The sequence below is a fragment of the Sturnira hondurensis genome, unplaced genomic scaffold (genome assembly GCF_014824575.4).
Source record: "Sturnira hondurensis isolate 20B ecotype Veracruz unplaced genomic scaffold, ASM1482457v3 Scaffold0014384, whole genome shotgun sequence".
NCBI lineage: Eukaryota > Metazoa > Chordata > Mammalia > Chiroptera > Phyllostomidae > Sturnira > Sturnira hondurensis.
This window is the reverse complement of record NW_028087015.1, coordinates 12,733,085-12,749,883: the sequence shown is the minus strand read 5'-3', so window position 1 is coordinate 12,749,883 and position 16,799 is coordinate 12,733,085. Positions and strand designations below refer to the sequence as shown.

The following is a 16,799-nucleotide window of genomic DNA, read 5'->3' as shown; positions in this document are numbered from 1 at the left end:
CTGGGAATTAAATGGTTTATGATGCATATGTAATACTTTTATAATTAAAAAGTAAACTTTTTTCTTTTATTCTTACCATCACCATTTTCTGGGTGACTACAGAATATAAGTAAAATCGCAACTCTGCAGTAAGTAATTAGAAGCATTAAATAAGGAATTGCAAATTGTCACTATTAACTGTTAGGAGAGTAGGAATCTGTATCAGATCCAATGAACTGCCCTTGGCTCTCAGGGCCCGAGGACACACCACTACCACCACACCAGCGCAGCAGGGAAGGGATGCTCCCACGTGGCCTAGGGAGAGTGCAGAGCCAGGTGCCCTTACCAGGCAGCAGGGGGTCCTCAATGCACAGCATCGATGGTCTGTACCCACTGGTCATGGCTTTCATGATCTCTTCTTTGGCAATATAGGCACCTCCTTCTTTTATTCTAATACCAGTTTTCAAGTAATTAAAATTTCTTCCATAGAGTTCAAAAAATTCTACAAGAAGCATTCCAAGGTTTTCATCAGCTCTCCGGGCATCAATTCTTGGATGCAACTGTAAAAGCAATGGATTGAAGTCATTTCTAAAGAAGATTGCGTGGGATGAAGTCTACCACCCAGTGGTCTCCTCTGGCACTTGCTCGTGCGCCGTCATACGAGGCTCAGAGCAGCTGCGAGGAGGCACTACCAGAGCCTGGAGAGTCGTACTCCACAAAGAGAGTTCAAAAGAAGTGAAACCTTCTACCTGAATGTTTGTAATACACTTCAGCTCTCTGAAACTGGTAATCCATGCAGCAACTTCCTACAAAGAGACATGTGCTTAACCACAAGTTCCTGACTACTGATAAGAAAGTGTGCCCTCACCCTACTATTTAGTCGGGGCACTGACCTCTTTTCCCTTATAATGTTAAAAAAATAACAATAGCCGACACAACAGTAGCCGTCTGGTGTGGATGAATCAAAATTATGCCTTTTTTTTTTGGTCAAATTGACCAAAACTATACTTCTTGCAGTGCTGCAGAGTTTTAGTAATTAGTTAATGTTTGCCAGGAGATGGAAAAGCCTGAAAGTCATTGATCCAGATGGCAGAAGTAATTTGAAAGATCCTAATCTTCATTCCATTGTTCCAAAATACATCCATTGTTTCAAAATACAATCAATAGGGGGCAGTATTAGATTGACAATATCACAGAAAACCAGAATGTGAGAGGATTCTAAGTGTGTATAAGAATGAGTACTATATCACTGTATTTATAGCAAACTGACATCCCTGCTTGTCACAGAGATTGGCATCGGCCTCACTTGAGCACCACAATTTAAGTAGGCAATGGACTTCTTCCAAACCTAAATCACTGTCTACCAATACCCTCCTGAGTCACTGATGTAAGAGACTCTTTTTGGGCCAACGCAGACCTGTGCTGCCTGGGGGGATAGCCGTGAGCCACATGTGGCTATACATACATATATTTTTTAAGATTTTATTTATTTATCTTTAGAGGGAAGCGAAGGAGAGAGGGAGAGAAACATCAATGTACGGTTGCCTCTTGTGTGTCCCCTCCTGGGAACTGGCCTGCAACCCAGGCATGTGCCCTGACTGGGAATCGAACCGAGGTCCTCTGGTTCGAAGGTTTGCATTCAATCCACTGAGCCATACCAGCCAGGGCTGGCTATATATTTCTTAATAAATTAAGACAATTAATTAAAAATTCTGTTTGTCAGTCTTGCTAGACACATTACAAGGGCTCAACAGGCATCTGTGGCCCATTGGCCCCTGGCTACCTTGCTGGACGGGACAGAGAATTCTGCCAGCTGCATTGAGTTACACTGGGCAGCCCATGAAAGTCAGAGTCCTGATAGAAGTACAATTTACAGCACAGAGCTCCATAAGGAAATCCTATAAGTATTTTTAGGGCTCTAGACTTTGACTTCTAGGGATGTGCATGTTCCAAAAGCACAAATGTAGCATTCTTGTTTTGTCTTATCTTATTCCCTTCCTTATTCCCTGCCTTTTAGTCAAAATCAAACACCTGAGAAATACCCATGGCAAGGTGGGGTCTTCTTATCTCAATTAGCCCTGAAATGAACTCAGGTGCTACAACAGTCACAGCTTTGAGGCAGAGGCGGCAAAGCACGAAGGGATGTGGCATGAATGGCAACCCCACCCCTGCTGGGCAAGCTTCTGGGGTGACAGGAGTGCTGTGAGGATCCCGTGGGGTAGTTCAGCAGGAGGCACTTGGCCCAGAGCAATAAAAGTGAATGGTAAATAGTTCCTATCAGTAATACATGAGGAAGTAAGGGAAGAGAAGGTTGTGTTTAATCCAAAATCATGTCCAAAAACCAGCAAGGAATGGCTATCAGGGCAGCATCATTGAGGGGAGAGTTAGAAAACAAGGCAATAGGATTCAAATTGTCACGAAACGCATGGAATTCCATCTTCCCCGTTCTTAAAGCATCTCTGCAAAGACAGGCTAAGGAAGTCAAAGTAGTAAAAGCAGTGTAAGGAGTTGTGCTACCAGCAGATTTCCTGATAATGAGAAAATTACCAATTCTGGACAGAAAACCCTCATTAAGCCCAATCCCAAATATGAAATTAATAATAAACCTGGAGGGAAAGTGTTGTGCAGCCAAGATATAGAGGCAATATCTTGTAAAGAACAGAATCCTTCATTCAAAATAATATAAATAAGCTAATATTTCAATTAACTTAAAGACTTTTACATTATGAGTATAGTTTATCAGTATATCACAGTATTTAACATGTAGATAGGTTTTCTATTGACAGATTTTTCCCTGGTAATCAACAAAATAAGGGCAATATATAATTCAAGACAAAATATTGAAGTTCTGTCAATCTGGGGAAAAAAGGATCTTTTTAATATTTTTTACCATATATACGGTCTCAAACTTTTCTCTCTCTCTCTTTTTTAAAGGATTTATTTATTTTTAGAGAGAAAGGAAAGGAGAAAGAGAGGGAGAGAAACAATGTTTGCAAGAAACACTCAAATGCCCCCAACTGGGGACCTGGCCCACAAACCAGGCATGGTGCCCTGACTGGGAATCGAACTGGCAACCTTTCAGTTCACAGGCTAGCACCCAATCCACTGCACGGCACTATCCAAGGCTCAAACTTTTTTCTGAGACAGATTTTTCAGTATAGTCAAGGACCAAGAAGAATGGTTTCTTATTGTCTACAGAGGTATGAAGGTTTTGTCTCTCAAGATATTAACTGACGACCAGGTAAGTCCTCCCTCCTCTAACAGTTAAATCAGCTACAAACTAAGCTATAAAGGAACTATAAGAAAGAAGTACCAATCAAAACAGGGTTTTCTTATAAGAACTAGAAATCAATCTCTCCTACACCAAAACAGAATAGTGAAGGGCAAGGAGGACTGCCAGGATCCACTCAGCAACTGGTCAGAACACTGAGGACGCTATTCCCACACAAGTCTCACTACAAGTGTTTCGGAGAGAAAGCACACTCACCTGTAGAAAGCTAATGGCCATTAAAATGAGGCTGTATGAGCTAATTCCACCAGTAAAAACTTCATTCAGGTCCCTCTGCAGGAGGAACTGTTTCAGTACTAAAATCAAGTAAGGCAGCAATGAATATTTCTGTAAATTCCAAAAGAAAAAATATTTACTGGTTAGTTCATACACTTTTGAAAACTTCTTACAGAGCAACCTTACATGGTAGAAAAGAAAGCCTCCTCCATCCTCCTGCCCCTTAGAAACCTCTAGGCTAATCATCCTCAAATCAGAGAGCCCGAGAGTAAGTTACATGGGGGACTCATTAAGATCCCACTGGGGATCCTGGGGAGCCGGGTTAAGTGGCGGGCTACTCTGCATGAAGAGAAACTCGGAGAATGAATGGGCACAGTCCTTCGAACACTTCCTACAGCTTGCTGCATGCCAGGTGGAGGTCCATGCAGGCGAAGGGGTCAGGTGGGTGGTGCAGCAGTGAGCGAAGGCACTGGGGCCAACACGAGAACCTTCAACACCCAGAGGCACTCAGAGAAAAGCAAGAAGGGGTGGAGGGGAGACAGCTCATGAGGTAGGGGGCAACAGCGGGATGAGTGACCAGTCCTCCTGTGTGGAGAGCAGGGTGAAGATAACAGGGAAATGCAGACACTGGAGAAGGGGTGGGGGACAGCGGAAACTTCTGTTGTTTTCAAGTCTGCTGAAGTAGAAATAAGCCTTCAAACAGGACATGATGCAGAAAAAGGGAAACGAAAGGGGCAATGTCCCTGACAAACTGTGGGAAGAGGCAGTACCTAGACTACAGGTGCTCGGTGGCCTCTATCAAGGATGTCACCACTTCCACTGTAACAGGAGGAAAGACCATCTGTTTAACTGGTCAGCGTCCAAAATCGGTCCCCTCAATAAACAAGTCTGCTCTGCCATCCTCAGGCTCAAGACTAAGTAAGTAAATCTAAACTGTGTCACGATGCATTCACCGTCCAGTGGGCCCTGGACTCCCTTGCCAATCAGGCACATGGAGCTGCAAGGATGGTCATTTTGTGCAAGGAAAGTAAATCAGAAGAACAGCTAAGTAGTTTCAAAGTTATTATTCAATATTCTTGCCCTAGAATAGTATTGTAGGATAAGTAATTCAACTGCACAGTCTCTATTATAATCAACAGATTAAAGTTTTTAACATTTATAGGAGAAACAATACCCAATGTTAACATCTTAAGTCCCTGATTTTTACTGTGCTAACTTGCTGATAGCAGCACCTTCATATAATTCTTGATGAATTCCGCTGCCCGGACCCCAGTCTCCATGTTGAAGCTGATGTCGACTTTAACCTCAGTCTCCTGGTCCGTGAGTTTTATTATTGGTACCTGAAAAAATTTAATTTGAAAAATCATGCTTCAATACGTAGCAGTCTCCATAATCAGGCATCAAAATGTCTCCAAAGTTGTACACAAATGCTTTTGAAATATTATTCACAAAGTGGGCTTAGGGATTAAAGAAAAGGGACTTTGCCAGGATTAACCTCATTAGTCCCTGGAACCCAAGACTACCACCCTTAGTCCCGCCCATAGCTCTGCCCAGCCTTGCTGGCATGACTCAGCACCTTGCCAGTGACCGAGCATCAATCACAGACACCGTAGCTTCTGCCAAGGGGGTGGGGACAAAGGGGAACAGGTGCCTGGGGGAAGGAGGAAGAGGGGTGGAAGGCCCAGACTACACGCGCCTGCCTACCACGAGGAGAGGCCAGCCAAGGCCTGGTTCCACCACAAGTACCTGGTGGTGGGTAGGAACACCTGTTCCCCAAAATATGCTTGCTAGAATTTCTGAAAACATTCTAACTAACTTCAAAGCCATTTTTGAAATTATAATTTGTACTGATGTTGCTTCTCCAAACAATTTTACTTTAGGTTTAAATCTTTAAAACAAACTAAAAAAATTCCCCCTAAAAATCACAGAATAAAAGGCCATTTTGTAAATACTCATCAACTGAAATTATCACCAAAAGGCACTCAGAACTGGCCTCATAAAAATGCCCGAGCAACTACTCAGATCACCCCCCCCCCCAAAATTGTGGTTTCCAGAAGAAAACGTAATGGTTTGTTTATTCAGCCTCTAAGGAATAAAAAGGAAGCTCCCTTCACCAAAACAATTGGGGTCTAGTTAAAGGTTTAAAAGGTCTAGAAGTCAATCAGAAACACTTTTCCGCACACAGCCTGATCTGAAATGCTCACCTGGGGCCACTCCAAGGAGACCCCAGTGAGAGTGACCTCCGGCAACACAGGAAAAGATATGGCTATTGAACCGGCTCTGGGCTAATTACCCAACCTCTCTGTGCCCCAGTTTCCCTCACCTGGAAAGTGAAAGATAATAGTTTCTGCCAATAAGACCAGCTTGGAGGATTAGCTGTGATAATACCCGTGAGTGATGTTAAAACTGACTAAAACTAATCCATGGTGCTAGAAGGCAGGGGAGTGAATGGTTCCACTCTGTGAGCAAGAGAAAGCTCCTATCTTAATTTCTGACCATCTTCTTACAACTAAAAAAAATTACTCTGACTTCACATAGGTTGAAACAAAACTTAAAAATGAAATGTTAGCCTGTAGTACAGGTGAGCTAACAACAGTCACACAATAGGCAAGCAAGTTACAGTTCCTGCACTGTCTCTGATCTTGGACTTAAAGGAACCTTAACCAGTACACTGCAAAATCAGTCTCGTCTTCCAACTTCTCCCCAGTATGAAACTTTTCATAAATCCATATTTTTAGAACAGTGAAAGGAACAGGTCAGTTTTTCTTTCTGAAGTCTAACTTGGCAAACAGTCATCTTTTTCTAGGTAATAAAAGCCCTGGTTTAGTCATTCAGCTAACAGACTCTGAAAGGGCAGCGACTGCACAGGTCTCGTTTCAGATACTAACATCCTTTCCTCCCACACCCTAACCGGTCAACAGCCATCGCTCTAGTGCTGAGAACAGCAGGATGCTCTCGCGACTGGCAGTTCAGACTGTCACTGATCACGGTGATCCCAACCATGGGAAAATGACAACGAAGCGCGTTTATACCAGAAACAGAGAAGTCTTCAGAAACGTAACCAAGACCTGCTGCAGACGACCTCAGTGAATCACACGGGCATGGGGGCAGGCCCACACTTACTGTAGCTTTGTCCAGGACTTTGATGGAGCCTGGCTCAGCCACGTTGTGCTTCCTCAGGGCCTGCTCCAACAGCTGGAGAGGAGGACGCTCCCATTTTCCAAAGACCACTAAGTCAATGTCACTGGACAAAAGAAAAGTGGCAGTGAGCTGCCAGCCTTGCAACTCGGGAACACAGGCATCTGGGGTGGGCTGGTGCCCGGTGCACATGATCCCACCTCCTTAAAGGGCCACAGGTAATCTCATTATGCATATCCGGGGAGAGGAAATGCAGCTTATGGAAGCATTTGTAACATAAAGACTGGAAGCAAAAAGGCTGACAGTCTCCCGACATTACTATGTACTAAGGGACTGAAACAAAGTGCCTGCCCCTCTTGAGGTTTCTGTGTCCTTACTTCTGTGCTGTCTACACTGGATCACTCTTGCTGACCCGGGAATCCTGGACACCTCGAACCTGTTCAGTTCCACACCGGCCCTGCCAACGCCAACCCTGAGATTGTAGCCTGAGATTATAGCCTTTTTAGTCTCCAAATGCTAACAATGGGTTAACAAAAAAAATAGACTTTTAATGAAACAATGTACACAAAACTGATTTGGATATTAAAAGAGTCCTTGATAGGGGAAACACTGGAGAATGACTTTAGAATGCAAACTTGTTTGACATTTCTCTATTAAATAAAAATCCTAATAAAGTACTGTTTAATTACAATTTTGCTTGAATCTTCATTAAAATAGAAGATCAATTTTCCAAAGCATATCCAAAAATATCAGCAGAATGCTTTCTATTGCATTTTCCCCCAGGCCTCTTACTCATCTTCTTTATGTCTCTAGTGTCCAGCACTTTTGTACCCCATCAAATTAAGTACAAGAGGGAAAATACAAAGCAATCAATTATCATAATAGTAAATTAAATTTTATCCTGCAATTTTCCCTCCCTGTTCCACAGTTCTTTCCTTCAACTCATATTTCTAGCCTTAGATTTGAATACAAGGAACCTACTCTGAGCCCTGAATACAGATAGAGACACCACCATCCCCCATCCCCACAAACATAAATACAACAGGCACTCACCTCGTTGGAAGATAGAGACCAGTACTAAAGCTGCCAAATATCTGGACCTGAAAGAGAATGACCATCTTAAAACAGGCGGCAATCCAGTCATCCCACCACCTCTTCTCACTGCAAGAAACACCTCCTCCTACTCCTGGGGAAAGTCAAAACTGCCCTGCGCATCGGAGGACACAAAAACAACCCAACGAGATCGCCTTCACTCTTAAATTGAAGACCTGTCCTGAGAAGAAATTTTTTAAAACTCAAAACTAAGAGACAAAACAAGTATTCGCCTCACTCACACCTGCCAAAGCCAAGGACTTTTTGGAACTTGACTCAAACCTTCCAACAATTTTCAAACCCAAAGCTAGGACACAGAGGCAGGGGACTATCCCAGGGCACTGAAGTTTCAAGCCTAGATGTAAGTCACTCTAAAAGAGGCGGGGAATCGAGTTGCTGCCTGGCTCACTGGGGGCACACGTGCCCTTCAGCAGCCCAGCTCATTCCCATCCCCGGTAGGTCAGCAGTAACAGTCGCTGGCCACCACTAGGGCAGGCTGGCTGATTAGGACAGGAGACTATGGACGGGCCATCCCATCTTGGTCAGGGGCGTGCTCAGTGCCTGCGCCAAGCATAGAAATGCCCGTGGCCCTCACCTCAATGGACACTCATTCATTTGCTGTTCAAGTGGTGTGTGAGGAAATACTTTCAATTTTCACTAAAAAATTAACTTACACTACAATGAGTGGTGGGGGAAGGGAAAAATTTTCTAACCTTAAGGTAAATTTTTAAAAAAAACAACAGGTAATTACCTTAAGGTAATTTTAAAAAATCACACCACTCCAAAAACCCTTCCACGAGACCCGTGGTCCTCACACTTGAATGCTTCAGAATCAAGGAGGGTGAGTCAGGCACAGACCCCCGCCCCACCCAAGGGGTCTGACTCAGCAGGCACATTGCCAACCAACTTCCGGCTGAGGTGCTGCCCCCTGGCCCAGGACCACACCTGGAGGATCCCTGCCTTGGGCCAGTGAGGAGACACGGGTCTGCACAGACACGACAGACACGCTGCAATCACAGGTGCTCACGTACATACAAGTGCAAAGACCATACTCACATCAGCCGTTGGCCAAAGATCTTTCACCACAGTTTCGATCCGCTTCACCACCTCTCTTCTCATGGCTGCTTCCTCAGGACAAGGGGACATGAAGTTATAAAAGTCAATGATTTCCTCATGAAGTCTAGTGGACAAAAGAGAAAACATACTAGAGTTACAATGGAACTTCACCACTTTTCACCCTTTCGTTAAATCAGCATGACACTACAATATATTTCTGGCCAGTTACAACCCAGTTTCTCTTCTCTTCTTAAAGTATAAAATGAACACTCTGTGATAGGCCAATTAATTACACAGTTGTTTGGCACCCCAGATTAACACGAGTGAACTTTGTTCAGACCACCTACCAAAACTTTTGGTTGACATTTTAAGAATTATCCAAAAGAATTATTTCAGTGACCTTACATTGAGAAACAGAGAATTCCACCCATGAAAGATGGAAGACAATTCCAGTTGATGTGTCCCAGTAAAGCACGTTCCCCCAGGCATGTCACCCTGCTAAGCACGGATGGTCTGAGACTGGAGTGGCACAGGGACATGCGAGACGAGGAAGACAGGCACGCTCAGCAAGCCCGAGACCTAACTCTCAGCAGTCAGGCTCTGCCCTCCCACCCACTGACAACGGGCTGGATCTAGTGCCCAGTGCCTCCCAACCCTGTTACACAGACACTGTCCCTGGAGGCAGAAAAGCCCCATTTAACTCAACACTCAAGTGTTCTCTCCTTACAACTCAGACACAAGGAGGTCAACAACCAAACGCAAGTGGACAGGTACAGACCCCACTTCCTTCCCTAACAAAAGTCTTCAGCAGAGAGGAGTGAGCTCCAAAGGCCACCTTACAACACCTCACCTCTGCCTCAAAAGTCACTCTGTCACTCTTGGCCCCACGGGCAAAAAGCCAGTCCTGTGGGGGTGGCAATGCCTTGTGGAGTTAAGTTTCAGGGCCAATGACCTGCTCCACAGAGTCCTTCTGGGGGAAGGAAAGACAGTCATCCTCCATTTCTTTTAGAGATTAATTAAAGGGAGGGGAATAAGCCAATCCTAGAAGCTGTGACAAATCAAATTTACCTGCTTTCAACTTCGTTTAGAAAAGCAAATAAAAGACAAAACAAAAGTAGCTCAATATTATATTATATTATATTTAATAATATATATTATATTATTACAATTATAATATAATAATAATGTTAGCTCAATAGCTAGCAAAATAGTCTACATAACAGCAGGTAATACTTCTTAACAATACTTCTTTAATATCAAGTTACAAGGGTAAGGAGCATCATGTTATCTTATGTATTATATGGGGCTATTGCTCAAGTCTGACTTCAATTTTTTTACCTGAAACCCTGCCTCCCCCACCCCCCAAATTCATTTGCAGTGACCATCCCTGACATTATCAGCAGGTCTGAAGGCTACTCAAGGCCACTGAAAGCACAGAGGGAACTCCAGCAGGAAATGAATCCTCAAAGCTCTCGTTCATGGTGTGTCTGCCGTCTTAGGCCATCACTGGACCCTAATCTTGTTCAACATGTTTAACTTCAAAAAAATAAAAAGCCCTCACCCAAGCACGCCAGTTTACTGAGCAAGGATCCAGTTTTTTTAAATCCAGAAAAGTAGAAAGTCATACAACTATGTTTTCCAAAATTTCTAACACACAAGTATGTTTTCCAAAATATCTAACTCCAAGATATTGAGGGTAAACCTTCTGCTGTTTCAACAGTTTCTAAGCACTAACTATACACCAAGTATCTAACCATCTCTCTTCTAGCAGTTCAGCAGACATGTTGAAGTCTGAGGTGTTTGTTACCTAAAATTCCCAACCATTTGGAAATGCTGTTAATAGGTCTAGATGTATCTGGTTAGCAGGTTCATGCCCACACCAACGAAGAGCCATGGGCAGCTCCACCCCTGTTGGCAGGACCTGGCTGTAGACAGCAGTCTGGGAGGTGCACTGGGCTCCCAGTAAGAACAGTCTGTGCTACCCACCCAGCTGTCACCCTGGGTGAGAAGTTAGTACACCTGAAGCACTAAGGGCACATGTTCTCCTGCACCTCTTAGTTCTGTCTCATAACAACAGGAATATAGAAATACAGAGACAAAAATTAAGACATGGGCCTAGAATAATTAAGATATGGGCCCAAAGTCATGGAAGACGAACAGTAAGGCCAGTGTGCTAAAATTCTCTCCACGTCCCACAAATGCAATACATTAAATCATCTTGTCAACGGGGCACTCCAACTTGCCAAATGTCACTGAAGGTCTGCACTTGCAGAGTAGAACATCCTGTCAATGTTCTCTCAAGGTGTACACTTCTGAAATAACAACATAAGACAGGCCCTCCTCAGCTCCCCAGGACCCTGGATGCACAGGACAGGAAAGGTGTGAAGGGAACCAGTCTGCCTCGCTGCACAGACACTGCCGATCTGTGCACACTGTCCGTTTTCCCACATCTGTTGATGGGCTCCTGTCATTACATAACAGGAGTCATCTAACACCACCCCCCTGATATTTTAGGATAAATTAATGATGGGGTCTCAGCATGCTCACATTCCCAGAGGAGGAAGGTGCCAAGTGGGACACACAGGCCTCCTGATTTCAGAGGCATGTTCGACCAGTAATACACACTGACAATACACCTATCTGCAATATGTACTAACGTGGATCTCAAAGCTAGCAACTGCTCTAACAAACACTACATGTAAGAGTATTTTGGCTCTGCCTTCTGGAAATAAAAGAGATACTGCTGGGTAACTGGCTGGATCAGGAGGCTCTCACTGGCTAAACCCCACTGGCCCTACCACAGGGCAAGCTGGGGCCTTGAAGGTACTATGTGACTCCTGGAATCACCAGAGGACTGTGTGGCTCCAGACTGTGATGACACCTTCAGTACAGAAAGATAAAAGAAGGCCTAACAGCCATCGTGACCTCTGGGCACACTCGCTGGCAGACACAGCTGCCTCCTCCTGCTGGGGCTCCAGGTGGAACCCTCAAAGGAGAAAGGACCCAACACGGGCAAGAGGCAGGGGGATCAGGCAGTGAGGGAAGGCCCCAGAAGAACTGTGGAATCAGAGCAATCAACAGAAGCCACAGGACAGGGGATGCAGTGCCCTCCTCCTGGCCAAGCCCAGCACTCCCTCTTCTCCCCACCCCCCTGCAATCTTCAGGGCCGAGTAAGTGGTAATAGACTGGAGTCTGTCTCCACCCAGGGAAGGCAACCTACCGACCTCTAGGAGAAAAAGGGCTCACTCACCCACTGCCTGGTCTCCGGCACCAGAACAGTGTTTGCTCACGGCAAGCATTCAATAAATACGAGTGGAATGAATCAAATCAAGTTTTGATACATATTTTGCTATGACCTTGTCATTTAAAACTACATTCCCTACAAAATGACATCAAAAATTAACATTCCAAGAAATAGCATTTTTCGCCTGTAGTGGCTATCTTGATTTGTTAGGAGAACCTATTTAAATGGCCAACTGTCCTTTCAGAGATATAAACAGTACTAAATAAAACAGTTTGGATTACTTTATTCAATACTAACATTCCAAGTAGTTTTCATCACTTTAAGAAACTGCATATTTGAGCAAAAACAATGCACTTTCAGAATTGGGTGCTATCAGCCATGTGTCCAGCCACTAGCATCAGATACAACACTGGTCATTTTATTAATCTATTACTTCCCATATTGAATATACCCATACACTCAATTTCCCAGTTTCACAGAATTATGTCCATAAAAAGTTTTGATAATTTCTTCTCCAAAACAAAAATAAGAAAAATAAATAAATAAATAAATAAAATAAGGAAGCTTACCCTTCTCACATATCAAAATCTCAAAACAATGTCACAGCTGACAAGATAGCCACATAAAAACCACACTAAGTCACCTTACCCACAGACAATTTAGTCATCATCATCCTTACAGCTCAGTATCAGTCCACTAGAATTCAATCTGCAAATCTCAGAAAAATCTCTAAAATGAACCAGAGAGATGGCATCTCAAAACCAGCAAGAACCTATGATCATCTCTCGGAGGCCCTGGGACACTGTTCCAACCCTACTCCAGGGGCAGAGGCTGCGGACTGCCCACCTGGTGTGCCAAGAGGGCACCTGGATCGTCCTCTCCAGCAGCTCCAGGCAGAAGCTACCAGGAGACGTTCTCAGGTGTCTTAAGGAGGTAGTCCCCACAGCCCTTTTGCCTTCCCTTTCCTCAGTCCTGGAGTGCTGACCTATGGCTGGGCTCCAGAACCACAATCCCCATGTGGCTCTGCGAACGGTCAGGTGTGCAGCGTGCAGCCAGCGGGCAGGACAAATCCCAATGGGATTACATCACCATTACTCCATTACTTTTGTTCTTTGTAGCCAAAACTAACCCCCACCGAGTAGCCTAAAAACAACACAGTGAAATTCCCACCTTGTTCTACATTTGAAAATGTTACAGACTCATAGTTAAAATTTTTACCTGCAGAAAATTAAAAAGAAGAAGAAAATAACCACAGGAACCTTTAGCTACCTCAAACTTGAATGAGGACTTTCCCAACTGCAATTGAAAAACAACATTCACAAGGCAAAAACTGATAGACTCTAATAATTACAAAGAAATTTTATCAAAAAACACGTTGAATGTAAACAAATTCAAAAGCAAAAGACAACTACACGTAACAAAAATAGGGCAGATCCGACTCTGCAGAAAGAACAGTCACCTCACAAAGTGCATGGAGACCTGGACCTGGCACACTCTAGGAGAAGTTGGCCATTTATCCATCTCTGAGCCCCATGTAATTCCACTTCTGGAAACCAGTGCTAGCAAAACACTGGAACATACACAAGAATCTGTACAGCATGCTCACTGCAGGGCTGTTGGCCATAAGGACATCCCCACATGAGGAAATGCTGACTACTCATTAAGAACAAGAAAGATGCACGCACTGACATGGGACAATCTCATGAGAGACCCCGTGTAAAGACAAAATAAAGACATTTACAGATCAATTTACAGATCAATGTCCAGCCACATATGCACGTGAACACACCAGTGGGTCTAAAAGACCACATGCCATAGGGCTTCCTCCCCAGGAGACTGGGACGAGCTGGATGAGAGAACATGCACCTTCTACTCCAGATACCTTTGTACTGCTTGAGTTGTTTTTACAAGAATGTACTCATCATACACATAAATTTAAAAAGGAAAAGGAAAAAAGATAATTATACTTTTTAGGAAATAATAATGACACATGCAAAAGTTCACCCATGAGAATATTCATTGCATCATTGCTTATATTTCACATTTGGAAATAGCAAAATGTTAAATACAACACAAGTCAACTATATTTCTAAATATAGTTTCTAAATAAAACAAGTCAACTATATTTCTACATCGCAAGATTACTTGTGGTTTTGGTATCCTTTTTGCTATATGCATTTTCTAATTTTAACAATGAATACAGATTCCTTAACTAAAAAAAAAAAAGTAAAGAATATCAGGTCAGTCAAGCTTCTAACTTCTGATGCCCTTTCCCATTGCAGCTCGTAAAAAGCCGTGCACGGACAGAGTACACTCATTCCATCTGGGTGTGGATTATGGCGGCCAGGCCCTAGCAAAAACGCGAGCAGCAATGCCCAGGTGAGCAGGGCTACCACAGGGAAAGACAGACGAACCCATGTGAATCTAGCAGGGTGCTGACAAGAGGGCTTCCTGAATGGAGCACTTGGAATGTGGCAACTGAGGACCTCGATTTTTAGTGTCCTTATCTAAACAGTCCTATGTGGCCAGTGGCTACCATCTGGGATAGCACAGCTCTGGCCGTTTCTTCCTTAACTCGTTGACCCATGACGGCTGAGTAACGCTGCACTCAAAAAAAAGGCTGACCTGGACAGCCCTGCTCGGACACGTTTCTTGAGGTTTTCCAAACTACGTGAATGACTTCCAACTCCTCTCCCAGACCCTCACGCCTGCCTTTCATCCTTAGAGGCAGAGAAGCCAAGAAAATAGGAAGGAGCTCTGCACAGAGAACTGCAGGCCTGATGTGAGCACCCTTCACCACCTGCTCACACCCTCCAGGAGACCAATCAAGTGAAAAAACACTTTCTAGTGGGTCTAGAGACTCTCTCTCCAACATAAACATTTTAAAACCTCAGACCTAAATGTGGACAAACAAGAGTCATGTGAGTCAAAATTTAGCATTACACTTTTGATATAATTTAAATACAATACTCACTGCTACAATTTTGAAACTATGGTTTAATAGCTTAACTAGATGTTAGTAACAATGGTACCCAGTTAGGACACTTTCCAAAGTAAATGAAAGAATTAAGCAGCCCTGGCTGGTGTAGCTCAGTGGATTGAGCACGGGTCTGTGAAGCAAAGGGTCACTGGTTCGATTCCTAGTCAGGGCACATGCCTGGGTTGCAGGCCAGTCCCCTAGTATGGGACATGCGAGAGGCAACCACACATTGATGTTTCTCTCCCACTCTTTCTCCTTCCCTTCCCCTCTCTCTAAAAATAAATAAGTAAAATGTTTTAAAAATTTTTAAAAAAAGAATTAAAGCACAAACTATTCTTCCATTATCACTAAAATGCACTTTTTTCCTTAACATTTAAATATGTCATGTATGATTTCAGGTACGTGCATGAGAACAATCAATGGCTGAGCATCAGATCAGTTTAAAATTACATGCTTTTCTTTCTTCATTAGCATTCCACAAACATGAATCTTTTGACGTCAGTTGATCCATAGAAAGTTGTCTCTGTGAAACTTTTATTTCTGACCCACTAAAAACAATTTCAAACAGATCAACATTTTGCAAACAATGACACTTTAGACCCAACAAAATATGGGAATTAGATGTTGATCACAAGGCGTCTTGGGGAAGCAGCAAGAATAACAGCGAGGACCCACTGGGGCGTGAGGCCTGCCCTGCCACTCTCTAGCTACGGGGTCATGAACAAACGCCATAAACCACACTGCAGGCTGAAAGGCCAGGTACAGACTGCTGTGGGGCTGAAAGAGACAACACCAGGGGAGCAGAGCTTCCAAATGCTCTGTAGTGGCGGCTTCAGCCTCATCTTAGGTTATCAATGTGGACATGCACGGGGCGGGGGTGGGGGGAGGTTGCTGTCACGTGCACAAAGGAGCACCACAAGCATCGGGATGTGTGAGCGCAGCTCACCTCCAATGGCTGGCCTCAGAAGGGGAATTCTGAGACTCTAGTGATGACTACTTGCCCTTTACAGATCAGGTACGACTTTGAGATTCAATTTGGAAGTATCTCAGGTTGACATGTCATAATGGAAACAGTGATTGAATGATTAATTTTCTGGTTATTTAAAATAGCGAGACCAGAATTTTCAGTGAATTTGTTTTAATCACAAAATTTCTGAAGAACAGACTTCTGAAGCATTATTTTTTAGGGTGCTTTTAAACTAGACTTTCCCACCTACAATGGCTCTCTTGTAAGAACACAGACCCATTCAAAAGGTAATGACCAATTTCTCAATTTTTAGTATGGTATATTTCCTAAATTAGTTTCTGCTTTTAGTAGCAAAGACAAGATCAGCAATGTTTTAGTATCCATCCTAGGACGTATCTGGTATACGGTTGCAGTAAATATTTATAAAAGCTGCCTGAGAGCAGTTTTAAAAGAGCACAAGATGGATTACTTGGTTAGAGAACTAAACTATCTAATTTCATAGCTAATGAAGCTACTGATGAAAACAGATGACCATTTCGGGGGATGATTTTTTATTTTAGAAGCTTAACTGGTGGGGTTCATGGTTCCCAATAGTATCTAACTTTGAATCAAAGCCAGGCAGGACTGGCTGGCTCTGAAGGGGTGCAATGAAGGGAAGCATCCTTATTTCTCCCTGTTTCTGTGACTCCCCCACCTGGAAGACTTGGTATCCAGCCTCAGGCAGAGCTAGCTCCCCGTCAACCTCCCAGCTCCCACCTCTAATCTGTAAACTGTTTAAAGGTGACCTCTGTGTACTTGACCAAGGAGGACAACAACATGTGTTTATAATAAAGCTGCA

General features: G+C 43.6%; 1 protein-coding gene across 2 annotated transcripts in view; it reads right to left on the bottom strand.

Moving 5' to 3' along the window:
* Positions 1–16,799, bottom strand: part of TENT4A (terminal nucleotidyltransferase 4A) — a 44,643-nt gene that overhangs the window by 10,598 nt on the left and 17,246 nt on the right. For both annotated transcript variants that reach the window (XM_037062982.1, XM_037062981.1), the window contains exons 2-7: positions 8,771–8,894; positions 7,676–7,722; positions 6,608–6,728; positions 4,717–4,824; positions 3,467–3,595; positions 326–539 (exon numbers count right to left, since the gene is read on the bottom strand). In XM_037062982.1, the coding sequence (XP_036918877.1) occupies positions 326–539; positions 3,467–3,595; positions 4,717–4,824; positions 6,608–6,728; positions 7,676–7,722; positions 8,771–8,894 (743 nt within the window). The remainder of the gene's footprint in view (positions 1–325; positions 540–3,466; positions 3,596–4,716; positions 4,825–6,607; positions 6,729–7,675; positions 7,723–8,770; positions 8,895–16,799) is intronic.